Raw genomic sequence first — 20,502 nt, 5'->3', positions numbered from 1 at the left:
AAATTTGCATTTGATAAAGGGCTGCCCAGATATTGTGTGACATAAAAAATTGCAACAGCCACAGTTTTACTCTGCAGGGCTTTTGCTTTTCATATATATTTATATATATATTTTATGTTCTAAGTAATTCTAGGTTCTAAATAACGTTTGTAGCAAACAAATGCTGATTTTTAACATGTTTGCGAACAATTTCACATACCCCTGACAGCTAGAAGTTAAGTAATCACAAAGTGAACACCAAATAAACAATCCCATAATGTAAAAAAATTGCTCTGGTCCATAAAGGGTATACAGGTACAAGTGATAAAATGGATGTAGAAGTCTGTCTTAGCAGAAATGGGATCTCCAGCTACAATTATAGCATTTAACAAGGAATGATTAATTTGACTGCAGAATCCTGAATTATTTGTTCCCCTCACTTTATTTATTTATTTTAGGTACTTATATAGCGCCGTCAATTTCCGCAGCGCTTTACGAATAAATTGGCAGTTTCCACACTGGGGTTTTTGTAGCAGTGGTCAATTTAAAAGAGCTGAGCAAAGCTTTTTTTAATAATTTTGTATACATTCAAGTTACAAAGAAAATAAATTTGGAATGCAGATTTTTTTGTGAATATTAGTTAAAAAAAAAACACAGAAGAATAGTACATAAATTTCTTTTTATTAAGTGAAATGACTACAAATACTGAGTATAATGTAGAATGCAAACAGAAGGCAGTACTTTATCAAAAACACTTTAAACATCATCAAAGATTCTGCTACATTCAACGGTGCTGATTTGGCAGTAGTTGCAGTGTAGTGCTCAGAACATTATTAAAATGCCCCAGGTTTATATTTATACAGAAATAAAATAAGGGGCCATAAAAGGCAATGTCACACAATGGATCTTTCAATCCAGCGTGTGGGTTTTTTTGTTATTACTGATATTTTCAATGTGAAAATTCCTGAGCTATTGATTGCAACATCATCTTAGTGTGGACATCAATGGGAAATGCTCCCATCCTATCAGGCAGGTTGTGTTTTTTGGTAGAAGACCTGCTCATCAAACGGGACCACAGGTATGAAATGCTTGCATGTGATCTTAGCTTAAAAGTTGCTTCCATTAAGGCACCTAGATTTTTGGGGTTGATGACATGATCATTACCCCGTATTAAGGAACTAATCTTCATTATCTAAAGTGCACAGAAGTATGCAGCAACAGAGGTCTGTTGGTATGGAGGACGGCATTGTCAGAGCTTATCTTTCGGGTGAGGGGGAAGTATGACTATGCCCAAATGCTGATTTAAAGCAAAACTTCAGCTGAATGATAAATATACTGTCAAAACATATCACTATCCATCTATATAGAAAAATTCTGCTAAGTCAGTCTTCAGATTCACAAACTTATGTCACACTACATATTTATGAGGGTAACACCATTCACAGTTGCGTATCTTCAGCCGCCAGTACAACCTCACTTTCTCCTACTTGCTTACTAAGCAAAAAAAAAAATTAAATAACTTCACCTACTCTGCCGTTTCCTCTGCTGTAAGCTGCCTAAACTCCTTGCGGCCCAAAAATAAATATGTTAGACTGACAGCATTGTACAGCACAACAATGCCTACCTATTTAACTTTCCATTCTTAGCTGTAGTAAATGGGTAGGGTTTGATATTTTTCTTGGAGTTTTGCATTAAAAAATTAGATTGAGCAACATCTTAAAACCCAAGCGAACTTTCAATTTTAATCTGCTTCAGGTGCATCAAAACAAAAGATGTCCAATGTCTTAAGCTTCATGTACATGAGCAGCTCCTAAACTCAACTCCATAAAAGCCTATAGGGTATATTTACTAAAACTAGAGAGTGCAAAATCTGGTGCAGCTCTGCCCTGAAACCAGTCAGCTTCTAGGTTTTTTTTATCAAAGCGTAATTGAACAAGCTGAAGTTAGAAGCTGATTGGCTTCAGTGCACTGCTGCACCAGATATTGCACTCTCTGGTTTTAGTAAATCAACCCTATGTGTCCATATACACATAAGCTTTTATCAGAGTTTAAGAGCTGCTGCGTTTAGGTGATGTTAACCTCCCTCTCCGTGGGAAAAAGCAAAACTCAATAAAAAACGTGGCAAAAACGCAGTACCGTGGTTGCCGTGTTTTCACCGCATTTTGTGTTTCCCAGCGGCCGCTCATGTAAATGAAACCTTATAAGTTTGTTTTCTTTCTAAAGCAGCCAAAGACTAGAAAAGTCTGTCCCCTGTCAGGACCTGTAGTGGTGTATTTAGGTTTCATGCTGTCCTAGGCAACGCAAAAATTGGCTCCCCTCCCCATGGAGAGATCCTGACACCGACCAACAACCCCCTCCCCCATGAAGAGAGCCTTACATTGACCAACAACACCCCAGCCCCCCCTCTTACCCCCACCCGAGAGAGCCTTCTATTACCACCGCCTCCCCATACACTGGCAACCCACCACCCCAGCAAGACATAAGGCACTCATCTTCACAGCTCTGGACATCCCTGGGAACAAGGGTCAGGCTCTGCATACACCATCAAGCAGCCCGCAGCCTCTCTCAGATCCCACCTGGTCCCCGTGCTGCGTGCGTCCCTTCTTTCTTTTCTTCTTTTGGGGACAGCACTGCCCCCATGAAAAATACCGCCCTAGGCAAATTCCTTGTTTGCCTTGTGGTAAATACACCCCTGAGGACCTGTGCTCTCTCTATGGGGAAACGTTGGTCTATCTGAAGAGGTCTGACACCCCCACCCCCCTATTAAGTTGGACCTATAGCTCTGCAATCAGCAAAGCCTACACTCTCTTCGATGACTGGAGGGCTCTGGCAGGGGGCATGTCAGACCTGCTCAAGGAGACAACTACATACACAGAGAGAGCTAGAGTTCCACTTTGCAGCAAACTGGCAAGAAACAGGCTTTTCTACTCAGGATTTGGCTGCTTTCCAAAAGAAACAAAGACTTGTAACGTATTTTGTTCTGATGCACCTGCTTTAAACTAAAATTAGACTTTCAACCCTTTAAACCTAACATACAGCTACTGACTCTAAGGTAGTTGCCCCTTGTGGACAAAGTTCTACTAAAGATACTCCAGTCAAAAAAAGACTGCTTTGGAGATTTTTCAGATTTATATTTTCATTGTGAAATAGTATACTGCAAATCTATAATAATCACTATATCTGCTTCATAAAAATATTTTCACTTCTGCTTAGTGCACAATTTAATCATCTTAAATACATCAATATATTAAAAAATATTACAATATTGAAATAAATACTATATTGATGAAATATTGAGAAAAAAATGTCCTTATATTCAACACAATTGTACTGTAAAAAAAAAGATTCATCAATGTTTCCATATACGCATTTTACAAAGTGCAACTGAAATTAAAAATGTATCTAATTTGAATTATTATTCTAGAGTTGACATTCCAGCATATGTTTACACCATAGATCACACTGTTTAAAGGCATCAGTGTCAGTGTAACACCAAGACTGTAATAGACATTACCTGAGGATTAGACTTCAGACTATCAAAAATATCTGTATTGCTGCTACAAATTTGTTAGAGAGAAAAAATGCCACATAATACCAAAGCAGGCACTATGTCTTCTGAACATACTAAACACAAAACAGTAGTTTTGAATAATATATTAAAATAGGTTTCCTAATATATTTAGAAACACCATCAGACATGGGTTGTCTGCAAAAGTCTTAGTGATGTCTCTTAATTCTGAGTGATTTTGTAAGCTGTGTTCTAGAAATTGTACCCACAAAATGACCACAATCACTGTGTCAGTTGTTAGCTCTTTTAAACTGGTATAGACTGGCAGTACCAAGCTACAATACAGTCTTCATTAATAATAAGTGCTTATTCCTAAGTGCTACCAAGCAAAATATAAGTACACCACGAATTCTGTTGGTAGCTATAAGTTGTATGTACGCTTATGTCAATATTTTTTTTTTCTGTTTTTTGATACAGTAGGGAAGGATTAGAACTCCTGTTGGGTTTTTACTGCTATCTGGGTCTCCAATACAAAGATTTAACCTCGCCATATATATCTTATCTCTTCCTGTTCTGCTGGGAACAGTTTCACTAGACAGAAAGTAAGGGAAAATCTTCAACAGGCACACAGCCTTTTTATACTCTATGAAAGAAAAGCAGTTTTATTTATGTCTTGGTCACTGTTGGAGAGTTTTCTTTACTTCCCATTTGGCTGAACCCTCTTTCTTCCATCGACATTTGTCATATCCTGGCAACAGTGGATGGTTTTACACACTTCCGGCTGCTGTAGTATACATGTAAACATTACAAGTCAACTGTCGGCTTTAAGGTGGATATGATCTGGCAGACGTGCAACTGCCTGATCGTTTCCACAGGCCCCCCAAACAGGCTCCGCCCCAAACACCATGTTTCCAGGCTCTGCTAGCCTACCTTTGGGCATGGAACACACATGGCTGGTGTTGCTGGGTGGAGGGAGAGAGACTAGTGAACGTCCATTCAATAATCCCCCCTAGCAAATAGCAGCGGGAACCTGGAAGCAACAAGGATTTTGTCATTTACAAGCTTTGCTGTCATTATTCATGGCTGGTGTGGTCTGTCTGCGCTCCATTAGTTTCAGTCAAGTGCAAAGGAAACATCTAACAGACCCCAAGGTCTTATTAAAGAGAATTTATCACTGTATATAAGCTATCATATAGGGGGGTATTGGTCTCTTATGTGATAGTAACACAGTTAACAAAAAAAAAGTATAAAAATATAAAGCTAAGCACTCCCCCCCCAAAAAAACACAATTTTGAGCCCCCCTATGCACACACACATACATAAATGCATATTTATGGGTCAACTACGCACAGAAACTGTCAATCAAACTACATTTTACATCAAATGACAGAGTGTATATGGTGAAACGTTGAAGAAAAAAAAACAACTAAACTGATGACCTGTAAATGCCTTTAAAGCGTTTCCTAGGTCAAAACTGAGGAACCATATTTTTTTCCGCTTTAAATATTGGGTATATATTTACTCAGCACAATCATCTTTTATGTTTTACCAAAAAATTGGGTAATTGCATTTGTGTGCACTACGATTGAGTAGTGTATATTTTTACTGAAAATCCGAGCTTGATAAATCACTTCACTAATATTGTGTGACATAAAAAATTGGAACAACTACAACAATTTTATTCCCCGGGGTTTCTGCTTTCTGAAAATGTATACTCTTTGGGTACGGAGGGGGAGGGTTAACCAGTTTGCAGGCCTAAACTGTACATTTTAACATGTGTGCAGAAAACGGAAAAACTGCTATGGCGTAAGAAAAGGTTGTCAGCAGGAAAAGAAATGAGGGTAACTCTGCGCCAAAGGCCTGGATCACAGTAATAACCCGACAGGAGTTGTAACCCTTCCGTGCTCTACATAAGAAAAAACATTTTGGCTGGACATACACTTTAAGTATTATAACTTACTAACTAAAATACCTATACACAGTAACCCCTTTGCCTGCAAAGGATCCCTAACAGATTTGAGATGATCTCTGTACCTCATGCTGCTTTCACTGGAAGTGCTGGAGTATTAGTAATAACGCATAAGGAATCAAGTCGCTGTTTTCTTTTGCACTGGCCTGGGAGACAAAGTTTAGCTAAGCTCCCATTAGACTACTCTAGGATACACTGCCAGCTCAACTTTTTGTGCAGGTACAGTTTATGAATTAGCGCTCTCTATTTAATAAGGCCAGTATATGTGCTTCTGGCTGGAAAGATCAGTTAGTAATAATCATTTCTAAAAAAGGGACTGACATACAGTAGCCAAGTCCAATGATAATGAAGTCTACTGCAGTGAATCCTTATGGTCATGATATATAAATCAATGAGGAAGATTCAGTCATTTCATTTTTATTCCTGACCATAAGTCTTTTTCACTTATTTAAAAACCATCATATCAGCATAATAATTAACTAATCTAACATCCAGTTGACTCTACCCAGTAATAAAATGAATACTGTCATGCTAGGTATATGAAATAAAAAAAATTGTTTTTCCTGATCTAAATATACAATGATAATTGTATCATGATGGCACTAATTATTGCCATATTTACTGCTGACCCTTGTTAATGTGCGCAAAGTATCGTAACTGTAAATGCGAGAGAGTTTTATGTACAGTGCAATATGCCATTTTCAAAAGTACTAAATTGATTAGCTAAAATGGCAATTAAATAGTATAAAAGACAATATGCTCAATTTACAAAGCTTCAACACAAGGATAAGGATCTATACTTTGCCATGTGACTGCTTTTAACTAAGCTGAAAATAACTGTCACATTTTAAAATATAAAGATCCTTATCCTGTTGTGTTAGCTTTGTGAATTCAGCATATTGTATTTTTAGAAGTTGATTTCTTTTAGAGCGTAAATGGGAAGATGTGTTTCCTGCAGTGCATTGGACCACTTTGTTAATCTACTCTGCTGTCTTATTTTACCATTCTGCTTATACTGATTTTCATATCTGGACATAACTTCACCTGTTGAAAACGCACACTTCTCAGTATTCCTAAATGAAATGATAAATTATACATTGTAAATTAGTGAGGTCCTGAAGAGACTCTGGAAACAAATGTAGTCATGTATGCAATACCATTTGAGACAGTCAAGGAAAGCCCAGTACCCTATATTAGGACTTAAAATTGCCATTCTATAGATTATACTTGGGAGGCATTACAGGAAATATAATGTTAGGTAATTAATATTATTAGCCTGAGCTACTACTATTGCATTTTCGCCCAGTCAGGTTGGTTTCTGATTGGCACATGGATTCATATGGGAAAAAAAAGAAGAAAGAACATTTTGAATGGGTCCACAGGAATGCAGGTGATGATCAGAGTTTTGTTTCTTGGACTTCCTCCTCTGTCTCCTCCTGCAAGGCAGTGATTTTGGGCCGGGACTTCCTCTTGCTGGAGTTTCTACGGTGCAGTGGAAATAGTTTCAAGCGGTCAGAATGACTCATAGCCTGCTTGAAGAAACTCTTTTCATTCATCAGTTTCTGAATAGAGTCATACTGTCGAACAGTATTCTCTTCTATTACCTAAACAGAGAATCAAATATGTCAAATACAAAATGATAACTAAAGCTAAATTATATACATGATGACAAACACTGGGAAATCATGCAAAAAATAACGGGTGTGCTGCATTAAAAGGGGAATTTAACTTTTGAATAGGGTATAGAACGGTTAAATGATACATTCACCTTTGGAACATGTTACATGTTCCACCCACTTTAAGGGTGGAACATGTTCCCATAGGCGCAGCCACTTCCGCTGCCCCCCTCCCTCTGACAGATAATACAGGGAGAAGTTTCCCCATACTAGTTGTCAAATTTGAAAGCAGCGTAGCCATGCAGGACTCACCCACACAGCCGTGTCATTCATTCACGGACTTCCATGAATGAATGAACTGCAAGTCCCAACAGCCTTAGCAGCTGTGGGTTTGTTGTTTTCAGTGAACTACCACGGTGCTGTGGAGCGCCGTGGTAGTTCATTGAAGCTTCCTGTCAGAATATCTGCTTGACGTACGAGATGTACAAGCAAGCAGATATTCTGAGAGGTCTGCAGGAGACCTGCATGGCTCTAGCGATCTACTGATTGCTGGTGCAATGCTTTCCAGGCTTCTTTGGACAAAAATAATAAATGCACATTTTTTTACCTGCAAAAAAATGTGCATTTATTATTTTTGTCCAAAAGGTGAACTTATCCTTTAAAGCTGCTGTATTTTTTTTCAAACAATAGGCACCTGGGATATACTGCTGCTGGGTTGTAAAAAGGCCATTGGTCAGCCAGGTATAATCCCTTTTACCCCCATGATGCTTCAATTTTTTTCCTCTACTAAGCTAAGCCCTTTTAGGAGGTATCCAAATTTTCTAATCCTCAGTGATGCCTCAGAGGCTTTAATCAGACCAAAGATTGCGGACTTGCTTGCAATGTGACCCTCAGGCCCTGAGTTCTGCTTGCAGTGCTCCCTGGAAACCTAATGCACTGGTTTGTTAGCTGCAGAACATTTTACAGGTCTGTGGCTGTGGCTCAGCCTCAGGTGTGACTCTGTCCCTGACGGCATCCTTGAGAGCATGACCATGGACTGGATGAACAATTCCAGGACTGCAGCATTAATCATTGGGTTCTACATATGATGCTTTCTGGTGCCTTAGTACTGTGCTTTTTCACTGCAGAGCTCTTTCCAGGTCTTCAGTTATGGAAAGTAATTTACATTTAGCCCTACATGAACATGGCACACTATGCATTTCTCCAGCTATCTTTTTTTTTTCTAAAACTCTCTGGAGAGTTTCCCCTGACTGGTGAAATATTGTCAGCAGGACAAAAAGTTAAGAGAAATTTCTAATGAAGGCTTGGATAGCAGTAAAAAAATCTAGTTGGAGTTCTAATACTTCCCACTCCATCCAAAAAATAAATAGATAAAAGTTTAACATACACTTTAAGTTACTTGTAGACAGGATAATCTTGAGCCATGTCCTTCTTAGACCATAAGAGAATACACACTATTTTAACAGTAATAAAGGTAAATAAACATATATTTTAGGCTGTCAGATCATGCCTACACATCTGACTGCGATATATTGACTATAGCTTGCTTTTCTGCTTGGTTGCTTTTGAAGATAATTGCCTCCCTGGATGTCATCATTCTCCTTTTTTCACTACTTGGTAATTCACTGACCTAGAACAAGTGCACACCTGATATGCATGAGTATCTTCAAAAGCAAGTCAGCAATGACAGCTTCCATTTTTCTAAAAGAGCCCATTAAGTTGTCTAGAAGAGAGTGTTTGTGGATGTAAGAGCCTCCAGAGTGAACAGAATTGTCAGAAAAAAAGATGTTCAATCCAATATTTGCATCAAACTGGTTAGACACCAGGATCCTAGTGCATGCTGGGAAAGGAAACCTTAACAAAACCAGTCTTTCTGAAAATGTTTAGCTTTCTGACACAACTTACCAGGAAGAAATGACATTCCAGCATAGCTTCTAGCCTATGCTCCGATAGGATGACAGTACAGTTTGCAAATGAATGCTTCAGAGTTTTCCTAATGATCTGAAATGTTCTGAAATGATAAATTAAAAAATCCCCATAAATTAAATGGCTTTTACATTATCCAAAATGTAAGTAAGGACACTGTATTTGGAAACATACATGGGATCCAGGTGAGCACTGGGTTCATCCAGCAGGAGAATTTTTGCTTTGCTAAGAACTGATCTGGCCAGACATACGAGCTGCTTGTGGCCATGACTAAGAACACATCCACCATCAAGAAGGACGAAATCCAACTGACCTGGAAACTGTTCAATGATTGATTTCAAACCAACCTGCAAAAAAATGTAAAGCACATTAAAAAAAACGATACACTGTTTGTCGCTATTTGATCTAGACTGGTATACAGAACACAAGATTAGGGCCATGTTTGTACTAGTGAAATCCCTTTTTCATTCAATCTTTCTAAATTCAAAGGGAGAAAGCAAGGGCATTGACTTGCTAAATGTAAATAGGCTGTTTACTTTACAAGGGATTTTCCCAGAGCTTAGTGCATGTGGTGAACAGGGGCGGACTGACCATTTGGAAACTCGGGCACTGCCCGAGGTCAGTAGGGGGCCCCATGAGATGCCCCTGGTACCTTTTTCATAGGCTTTTTTGAGTTTGGGCAAGGACACAGGGGCCCCATGATCCCCTACTGCCCGGGGGGCCCCATGAGTTGTCAGTCCGCCCCTGGTGGTGAAGTTTCACTTTGCAAAGAATACCTATTCATGTGCAAGGAAAATAGAAAAAACAGCATTTTTGCTTGCATGTGATCAGATGATAGAGGTCAGCAGAGTTTCACTTTATTCACTATGCTCAGGGGAAAACTCCCTTGGAAAGTACAACTTCCCTTACAAAATGAATAGCCTGTTCACCTTTAGTAAATCAACCCCACTGTGTATAAAACTTTGTGTGGGAACACTAGAGGAAAGGAAATCAGAGGTTTTACCATTCAGATTTCTCTTGACCTCCTGTATCACTTACATTCTAGAAAGGTTATCTCTTATACCTCCTGCATAACTCCCTTTAACTATTAGAGATTGTATGCTCTTCCGTCTTCTATATTTCACTGACAAAATAATACAGCCTTCTCATAATATCCACTACCAGTTCCCCTCATGTACAAGCGCCCCTTTTATTTAGCCATTTTATACTGAGACACTGCAAATCAACCCTGAAATGACATGCTTTAACCAGTAACGCTGACATTACAAAAATATGTGGCTGGGCCTTGATGCGGAGTGGCCTCATATTTGCGTACCAAAAGTAAACAAACATGTGCCAAGAACACACGCCACACGTGCTCCCGGCACATTTACCGGTGCCTCCTGGAAAGGTCCTGATCACTAGTTGTGATCAGGACCTTTCCAATCATGTGACCACTGTGACAGCCAATTACGGCGGTCACATGACCCTAAATCCCGCCCCACCTCCTGGCATCACAAATCCCTTATAAGGCTGGGAGGCACCACCACCAAGGGGTTAATATTCAGACACCACCAGCCCCCTCATATTTAGGGACCATTAAAGCTTTACTAAACCCAGGACCCTGCATTATTATTATTATTATTATTACATCGAGTTTATATAGCGCCAAAGGGTTTGCTCACCGCTGTACAATAGAGGGGGGGACAATACATGAAACAGTACAACAACAACAAACAGCACACGAGGGGTTAGAGGGCCCTACTCTTTCAAGCTTACAATCTAGGAGGCATTCACTATATCTGGTCTCCCACAGTACACAGAATATGGAAATGCTAATATTTTAGTAAATATAAACTGCTAAATACTTCTTCTAATCAGCAGTTAGAGCAGTCTTGTGATTTCTATCAGTGTCCAGCAGAGCACTGGTTAAAGCCTGTAGGAGGAGTTTTCTTTCTGCTTTAGGAGGATGTGAAACCTCTAACCCTCTGTCTGGACAGTGTTGATTGGCCCTGTGCTGATCACATGCACCCTCTTAAGAAAAAAAAAAAAACCTCTCTAGCAATACACACCAAACTGAGCATGTCCATGTGACCACGGGTTCAGTCTGTATCAGGTGGTCATATCAACATGAGAAGGGCAAAGAAGAAAGGATCAAACAGCCTTTTTACACAATGCAGAGGATTAACCCCTTAGGTTCCACAGTGAGTATAACAAGCATGCTTTACTGTATATACAGACTGATTTTATTGTTGTGGGTTTAGTAACACTGTAACTCCACCCCCATAGTCAGCCACAACCAGCCCCTTAATAAAGAGTCCTTATAAGGGGTCCTTATAGTAATGCAAAGTTCAGTGGTCAGCAGTAGGTAACACACAGTGCTGGGGTCAGAAGTAAGTAATGCAGACTTTAGTTGTATGTAATACAGAGTGCAAGGGTCAGGAGGAAGTAACGCTGTTCAAGGAACAGTAATACGTACTGAGGAGTTCAGATGTCAGTAGTAAGTAACACACAGTGCATAGGCCAGGAGTAATGCAGAGTGCAGAGGGTCAATAAATTGCAATTCCCAGTGCAAAGATCAGGAGTAAGGTAGAGTTCAGGGGTTAGCAGTATGTAACACAGAGTGCAGAGGTACACATATATCTGCATTATAGGCATCATAAAACTGCCAATTCCTCTGCCAGCCCAGAACCAAGGACCTGTCATTACAGCCAGCACCCTTGTACAGCTTGCTGCCACCCTAACACCAAGGCCCCCCTTCCCCCTCCCCCAGCTGCCCTTTCATTTACTTCCAGCACTTCCTTTGCCCATTCTCCAACGCATGAATCCACGTGTGAGCTACTTGCTCTTTCCAGCATTGCCTATCCAAGTCTCACTGGTTGGAGGCACACATCAGGTATCTTTATCCCCATGTTCCCATTACACAGATACAATATAGGACCCCCCATTCCCTGAAGCTTCCTGGAGTCCAGTTTCTTTGCAACCAGGTAACAATCTCTTGCACAGGACAGACTGACTCTTGGGCCCCCCTGCTGACCCGATAGGGCTCAGGCCCAGTACAGGAGCGCTAGTTGTACTGGCCCTGCTCCTAGACCCTGGGGCCCATTAGCAGCAGGGGCCCAGGACTTCAGAAGCACTGGTGCAGTTCTGTGACAATGTCCCTTTTAGCCACTGGTCCTCCAAGCACCCATGTAGATTGACTGGCTTAGCCTTGTTCTCATGTCACTGATCAACTGTTGTTTTAAAGGATTTTCCTTCTGTTAAAAATGCTTATCGGATCAGAATAAAATCCTGTCTAGGCACTAGGTGGCAGCACTGTATGAGAAATAATTTCACTCTGCCCTGATTTCAGCAAAAAAAGAATATGTGCCTAGTCATACTCATGTGGACACAGAATCGTAGAAGGGTGACAACAGGAAAAAACCACGTGCCCCATTTGTTTGTGTTTCCTTTTTCTTTATGTTTCATCTGGGTATAGATATATGTTTGCCCCAAGAATTTCTCATATTCACTTACTGTTGACTAACTCACTACCAGTGCTGGAAGTCTGTTCCAAGCATCCAATAATACTTTCTAAGGTAAGATTTCTTGCATTAAAACTTTCTTGTGCACACTGCTCTAAATTGAAACATATTGGAGTCTGGAGTAATCTGTACTTCTATTTAAGAAATACAGGTGTGTTCAAAATAATAGCAGTCAGACATCACTAACCTGATCAATCACTGTTTTTGGTAGAAATGATATTTCTACATGGCAAATAATTTACTAGCAGGTGTAGTAGAGTAATAGAAATCCAACGGACCCAACAGTCATGACATGCATGCTGCTGATTCTGTGTAATTGAATCACTAATTGAAAGGGACATGTTCAAAATAATAGCAGTGTGGAGTTCTATTAGTGAGGTCATTCATTCTTTGAAAAACAGGTGGCAATTATTGCCCTTATTTAATGAAGGAAGGCAGCAAATGTTGTACATGCTGGTTACAGTGCATTTCTCTCTGAAATTCTGAGGAAAATGGGTCGTTCCAGACATTGTTCAGAAGAACAGCGTACCTTGATTAAAAAGTTATTTGGAGAGGGGAAAACATAAAAAGAAGTGTAGAAAATGATAGGCTGCTCAGCTAAAATGATCGCAAATGCTTTAAAATGGCAACCAAAACCTGAAAGACGTGGAAGAAAGTGAAAAACTACCATTCGAATGGATAGAAGAATAGCCAAAATGGCAAGGACTCAGCCAACAATCAGCTCCAGGAAGATCAAAGAAGGTCTAAAGCAGGGGCGGACTGACAACTCATGGGGCCCCTGGGAAATAGGGGATGATGGGGCCCCTGTGTCCTTGCCCAAACTCAAAAAAGCCTATGAAAAAGGTACCAGGGGCATCTCATGGGGCCCCCTACTGACCCCGGGCCCTCGGGCAGTGCCCGAGTTGCTAAATGGTCAGTCCGCCCCTGGTCTAAAGTTACCTGTGAGTGCTGTTACAATTAGAAGACGCCTATGTGAAGACAAGCTATCTGCAAGAAGCCCCCGCAAAGTCCCACTGTTGAAAAAAAGACGTGCTGAAGAGGTTACAATTTGCCAAAGAGCACATTGACTGGCCTAAAGAGAAATGGCGCAACATTTTGTGGACTGATGAAAGTAAGATTGTTCTTTTTGGGTCTAGTGGCCGGAGACAGTTTGTCAGACGACCCCCAAACACTGAATTCAAGCCACAGTACACTGTGAAGACAGTGAAGCATGGTTGCGCAAGCATCATGATATGGGGATGTTTCTCATACTACGGTGTTGGGCCTATTTATCGCATACCAGGGATCATGGATCAGTTTGAATACATCAGAATACTTGAAGAGGTCATGCTGCCTTATGCTGAAGAGGAAATGCTCTTGAAATGGGTGTTCCAACAGGACAACGACCCCAAACACACCAGTAAACGTGCAACATCTTGGTTCCAGACCAACAAGATTGACGTTATGGAGTGGCCAGCCCAATTCCCGGATCTTAATCCAATAGAAAACTTGTGGGGTGACATCAAAAATGCAGTTTCTGAGGCAAAATCAAGAAATAGAGAAGAACTGTGGAATGTAGTCCAATCATCCTGGGCTGGAATACCTGTTCACAGGTGCCAGAAGTTGGTTGACTCCATGCAACACAGATGTACAGCAGTTCTCAGAAACAGTGCTTATACAACTAAATATTAATTCAGTGATTCAAAGGAAAGCAAAATCTTCAAACATTTTTCAGTTTATATAGTGAATGTTTGAGTTTGTAAAGAAGAATACAAACACTGCTACTTTTTTTGAACAGTCTAATATTCACTTTTCTGCAATTTCTTTAGAGGAACAACACAAATTTGATATATTTTTCTTCATGTTTTGATTTGGAATAGAATGTGTAGTGTTCCCAATGCATTTGTTTGTATGGAAATAAAGGCTATTAGAAGGATTTTGAGCTTTATTCACTTTTTTCAACACACCGCTGTTATTTTGAACACAACTGTATGTGCATAGCCATTCATACAGCAAATCTGTATATGTATGTGTTCAATGCAAATTGCAAAAACAAATGTTCTTTAAATGTTCTTTAGGCTTTTTGATGACTGCTGTTTTATTATGAACAGTAGTAAAATATTACATTATGACTAAACTGAGCTGAGGAGCATAGGAAATACAGTATGTCTTTGTAACAAGAGATACAATGTAACAATTCTAGAGAACACTAAAGGGAATTAGCAAATAAATGGAACCATTGGTTGCCCAATTTGCACAGAACAAATGTACATGCAAAGTCACTGGACAAATGGTTATGGTTTTTGTTTTGTTTTATTTTTTTTAATGAAAGATTGCTTAGTGTTAAACTGGTGGGTCAGATTTGGCCCATGTTTTTTCTTTTGGTGCAGTTTAGGATCCCAGAGCAAGAGAGGTAGGTTTGCAAGTAATAAGGTTTACAGAAAGGCTGCAGGTGTTAGAATTACATGGTGGGTTAGAGGGTGAGTTAGTGTTAGGGTTACGGGGAGGGATAGTGTTAGGGTTACAGGGAGGGATAGTGTTGTGGTTGGTGTTAGGGTTACAGGGAGGGGTAGTGTTGGGTTAGTGTTAGGGTTACAGGGAGGGGTAGCGTAGGGGTTAGTGTTAGGGTTACAGGGAGGTGTAGTGTTGGGGTTAGTGTTAGGGTTACAGGGAGGGGTAGTGTTGTGGTTAGTGTTAGGGTTACAGGGAGGGGTAGTGTTGGGGTTAGTGTTAGGGCTACAGGGAGGGGTAGTGTCGGGGTTAGTGTTAGGGCTACAGGGAGGGGTAGCGTTGTGGTTAGTGTTAGGGTTACAGGGAGGGATAGTGTTGGGTTTAGTGTTAGCATTACGGGGAGGGATAGTGTTGGGGTTAGTGTTAGGTCTACAGGGAGGGCTAGTGTTGTGGTTAGTGTTAGAGTTACAGGGAGGGATAGTGTTGGGGTTAGTGATAGGGTTATGGGGAGGGGTAGTGTTAGGGCTACAGGAAGGGGTAGTGTTAGGGTTACAGGGAGGGGTAGTGTTAGGGTTAGTGTTAGGGCTACAGGGAGGGGTAGTGTTGGGGTTAGTGTTAGAGTTACAGGGAGGGATAGTGTTGGGGATAGTGTTAGGATTACATGGAGGGATAGTGTTAGTGTTAGGGTTACAGGGAGGGCTAGTGTTGTGGTTAGTGTTAGAGTTACAGGGAGGATAGTGTTGGGGATAGTGTTAGGATTACAGGGAGGAATAGTGTTAGGGCTACAGGGAGGGGTAGTGTTGGGGTTAGTGTTAGGGTCACAGGGAGGGGTAGTGTTAGGGTTACTGTTACAGGGAGGGGTAGTGTTAGGGTTAGTGTTACAGGGAGGGGTAGTGTTACAGGGAGGGGTAGTGTTAGGGTTAGTGTTACAGGGAGGGGTAGTGTTGGGGTTAGTGTTAGGGTTACAGGGAGGAATAGTGTTAGGGTTAGTGTTACAGGGAGGGGTCGTGTTAGTGTTAGGGTTACAGGGAGGGGTAGTGTTAGGGTTACAGGGAAGGGTAGTGTTAGGGTTACAGGGAAGGGTAGTGTTGGGGTTAGTGTTATGGTTACAGGGAGGGGTAGTGTTTGGGTTAGTGTTAGGGTTACAGAGAGGGGTAGTGTTGGGCTTAGTGTTAGGGTTACAGGGAGGGGTAGTGTTTTGGTTAGTGCTAGGGTTACAGGGAGGGGTAGTGGTTGGGTTAGTGTTAGGGATACAGGGAGGGGTAGTGTTGGGGTTAGTGTTAGGGTTACAGGGAGGGTTAGTGTTAGGGTTACAGGAAGGGGTAGTGTTTAGGTTAGTGTTAGGGATACAAGGAGGGGTAGTGTTGGGGTTAGTGTTAGGGTTACAGGGAGGGTTAGTGTTAGGGTTACAGGGAGTGGTAGTGTTAGGGTTAGTGTTAGGGTTACAGGGAGGTGTAGTGTTGGGGTTAGCGTTAGGGTTACAGGGAGGGGTAGTGTTAGGGTTAGTGTTAGGGTTACAGGGAGGGGTAGTGTTAGGGTTAGTGTTAGGGTTACAGGGAGGGGTGTGAGGTTACTCAATGTCATCTTCCTAGTCTGGCTAGTCAGAGAATGACTCCATTACAAGTAAGTGGCTGGTTAACAATCCTGTTGCTGGCAAATTGTCACCAGCAACAGGATGGCTCTTGTGACATTAGTGTAAGGATTAGATGAAGGGTGAGTGTGGGAGTTAGAGGGTAGCTAAGCGTGAGGGGTAATATCAAGGTTATATGGAGGGTGAGTGTGGGGGTTACAGGGCTACAGAGCAGGTTAGTGTAACAGGGTGGGTCATTAAGGGTTGGGGTTACAATAACAGTTAGTGTGAGGGTTAATGTTAGGGTAACAGGGACGATGTGAGAGTTGATGTTAAGGGGTTAGTGTGAAAACGAATCTAGAATATTTTTGCAGTGCAGACTTGCAATCTGGCCCTAAGCCATCTGTTGCAGAGGACACATTTAGCAAACATGCTTTGTTATTTGTCTGTTACTTTATTTGGAAGCTCACAATAAAGCTCCTTGTCCCCATTGGTAATTTTGCAATCCGCAGAGGGAGATTTGTCACACACAGCTCACCTGCAGGTTTCAGGCTTACCTCATCAGTGACTTTCCATATTTCTTCATCGTTGTATTTTCCATAAGGGTCCAGATTTTTTCTGAATGTCCCTGAGAATATGAACACTTTCTGTGTGGGAACAAACATAAATACAATAAAATTTCCAGCAATGCATTTTACAAAATGCTATCAAAAATATGAACAGGTATACAGGAGAGTAGGTAGAACAACACACTTTACTTCCTTATACAGCTGGTGTAAGTTTGAGCCAACATTTCATACAATAAACCGGACCTGTTTCCTCCTCAGCCTGAAAGAAAGTAATTGTTAAGTGCCCAGATATAAATGGCATCCATTTATAAATTCATGGTCTTGCATAACTCTTTTTTTTTAAATAAGAGTCTTTCAGATGAATATTTATCATTATAAAGATATCCAGCTTTCAGCCACTTACAGTGGCAACTTAACATGATCTCAGTCTTAGCTAATATAGTGTCTGAAACAAAGCAACATTTTACTAGCATAAACATACACTATATTGTCAAAAGTATTGGGACATCCCTCCAGATCATTAGATTCAGGTGTCCCAATCCCCTCCATGGCCACAAGTGTATAAAATCAAGCATTTTGGCATGCAGACTGCTTCTACAAACATTTGTGAAATAATGGGTCGCTCTCAGGAGCTCAGTGAATTCAAGCATGGTACCGTGACGGTTGCCACCTGTGCAATAAGTCCATCCATGAAATTTCCTTGCTACTAAATATTCCACGGGGAACTGTTAGTGGTATTATAACAAGTGGAAGTATATAAGTGGAAGCAACTGGGAACAACAGCAACTCAGCCACGAAGTGGTAGGCCACGTAAAATGACAGAGCGGGGTCAGCGCATGCACAAGCACACAGTGCACAGAAGTCAACAACTGTCTGCAGAGTCAATAGCTAAAAGACTCCAAACTTCATGTGGCCTTCAGATTAGCACAACAACAGTGTGTACAGATCTTCATGGAATGGGTTTCCATGGCTGAGCAGCTGCATCCAAGCCTTACATCACCAAGTGCAATGCAAAGCATTGGATGCAGTGGTGTAAAGAAAGCTACCCTGAACTCTAGAGCAGTGGAGATGTGTTCTCTGGAGTGACAACTCACGATTCTCTGTCTGGCAATCCGATGGATATGTGTGGGTTTGGCGGTTGCCAGGAGAACAGTACTTGCCTGACTGCATTGTGCCAAATGTAAAGTTTGGTGGAGGGGGATTATGGTGTGGGGTAATTTTTCAGGAGTTGGGCTTGGCCCCTTGGTTCCAGTGAAGGGAACTCTTAAGACGTCAGCATACCAAGACATTTTGCACAATTTCATGCTCCCAACTTTGTGGGAACAGTTTGGGGATGGTCCCTTCTTGTTCCAACATGACTGCACACCAGTGCACAAAGCAAGGTCCATGAAGACATGGATGAGCGAGTTTGGGGTGGAGGAACTTGACTGGCCTGCATAGAGTCCTGACCTCAACCCAAAAGAACACCTTTGAGATGAATTAGAGTGGAGACTGTGAGCCAGGCCTTCTCGTCTGACATCAGTGCCTGACTTTACAAATGTGCTTCTGAAAGAATGGTCAAACATTCCCATAGACACACTTCTAAACCTTGTGGACAGCCTTCCCAGAAGAGCTGAAGCTGTTATAGCTCCAAAGGGTGGGCCAACATATATATCTTAAAGCGCTGAGCAAACTGTTGGTGCTGTATAAATCCTGTATAATAATAATAATAACTCAATATTAAACCCTACGGTCTAAGACAGGGATACCATTAAAGTTCATTTGCGTGTAAAGGCAGGTGTCCCAATACTTTTGGCAATATAGTGTATGTATATATATGGAGAATAAACTCTGATGTACATTAATTCACTCCCTAGTTCTTTATTGGAGGTATCCTATCTATACCATATATTAAAGCGGTAGTAAACTCTTCTTTTTAACTTGTACCCACAGGTATGCCTATTATAAAGCTTACCTGCAGGTACAGTGAATGTCTCCTAAACTTGTGGTGTTTAGGAGATATTCACACTGGAAGCAGCCAGTGACATCCCCAGCACATATGCATTGGGCTCTAAATTGATGAATGCTGATTGAATGAATGCTGTCAATTCACAGTGCTGTACTGCGACAATGAATCCCGTGTGCCTGCAAAGGAGTGACGTCATCACTGCCCGGTCATTCAAAAGGCCTGGAGCCTGCGGACACAAAAGACTTGGTGAAGATGGAAGCTCTGTCAGCGGTGACAGATCACCACTGGAGGGCTTAATTTTAAGGTAATTTTGCCATAATGTGCTTGTAGGCAAGTGTAGTCTCTTTTCTCCACTGTAGGTGGCACTCAAACTACAGCAGCATTGCAGAGAGAGAGGAAGTCAGGGGAACTTAGCCCTCTATGGTTTCCTGCGTCACTGGGAAGCGATCCGGTTGGATGGCACTGTCCCATGTGACTCTGGCGGTCATCTTGAGTCAGGCAAAGTCTATTTATTACCCTGGCTCCCCAGGCTTGAAACACATTTTTTGAACGGCATAGAGACAGGTTTCCCACGTCTTTCAGGGAAAGTGAACAGCGGTATGGAAAGGTTACAGACAAGTAGGGACAGGATAGGGGCTTGCTATCCTTCTTAGGAATTCTCCCCATTGGGCTTAGATTGGCCAAGCTGCATTCTACCCTTGGAGACATACGCTGTTGGTGCATCAGAACCTGCTCCATTCTACATAATTGCACAGAACTGTGAATGTTCCCAGCTGGATGCACTTCCCGGTGGGCTGTTTGTATCTTTGAGCAATTCTTTCAAAAAAAGGGTGTTCATTGTCGCCACACCACCCACATGATAGTATGTAAAGCATACTAGCACATTATGGCTTAAACCTCCTGGGGGGTCCACATTTTTTTTTCTTCAAGGAGCTAACTACCACTTTAAAGTGCAATTCCTGCTAAAGCCTAACTAGTCTTAAAAATGCACCGTCCCTCCTCCTAACACCTGTACTAACCTGCAAAAAAAAAAAAGATGTAGATACCTATTTTCATCCTGCTATGGTCCGGGTATGTGATCTGGTTCCTCTGTGTCAGCCAACGGAAGCTGCAGGGGAGAGAAAGGAGCACTGACAACAGTTTCACCATGACAGCCTATAGATGACGACATTGCTCTTGGCTTGAACAGTTGTTGTCAGGCAATCTCTCTATGTTGGGCAATCTTCCCCTGAAGTTGCCACTGGCTGACACAGGAAATCACATGACTGAGCCAGAGTAGGCTGAAAATAGGTAGGTATATACATTGTTTAGTTAGTATAGACCAGGTGTCTCCAAACTATGGCCCTCCAGGTGTTGAGGAACTGCAAGTCCCATGAGGCCTTGCAAGACTCTGACATCCACAGGTGAAACCCCCTGTGGCAGAGGCATGATGCAACTTGTAGTACTTCAACAGAGGGCCATGTTTGGAGACCCCTGGTATAGAC

The 20,502-nt window shown here is 41.5% G+C and overlaps 1 protein-coding gene across 1 annotated transcript in view; it reads right to left on the bottom strand.

Annotated features, from left to right (window-relative positions):
- Positions 1–2,413: 2,413 nt before the first annotated feature.
- CFTR (CF transmembrane conductance regulator) overlaps positions 2,414–20,502 on the bottom strand; it is a 200,484-nt gene continuing 182,395 nt past the window's right edge. Inside the window, exons 24-27 of the mRNA XM_089672096.1 lie at positions 17,059–17,148; positions 9,173–9,345; positions 8,978–9,083; positions 2,414–7,060 (exon numbers count right to left, since the gene is read on the bottom strand). Coding sequence (XP_089528222.1) covers positions 6,854–7,060; positions 8,978–9,083; positions 9,173–9,345; positions 17,059–17,148 — 576 coding nt within the window. The 3' untranslated portion in view covers positions 2,414–6,853. The remainder of the gene's footprint in view (positions 7,061–8,977; positions 9,084–9,172; positions 9,346–17,058; positions 17,149–20,502) is intronic.

This window comes from Staurois parvus, unplaced genomic scaffold, assembly GCF_062004578.1.
Source record: "Staurois parvus isolate SC_StPar_1 unplaced genomic scaffold, SC_StPar_1.0 ptg000120l, whole genome shotgun sequence".
NCBI classification, from domain to species: domain Eukaryota; kingdom Metazoa; phylum Chordata; class Amphibia; order Anura; family Ranidae; genus Staurois; species Staurois parvus.
The sequence above is the reverse complement of the archived record's forward strand: the minus strand, read 5'-3'. Positions and strand labels throughout refer to the sequence as shown.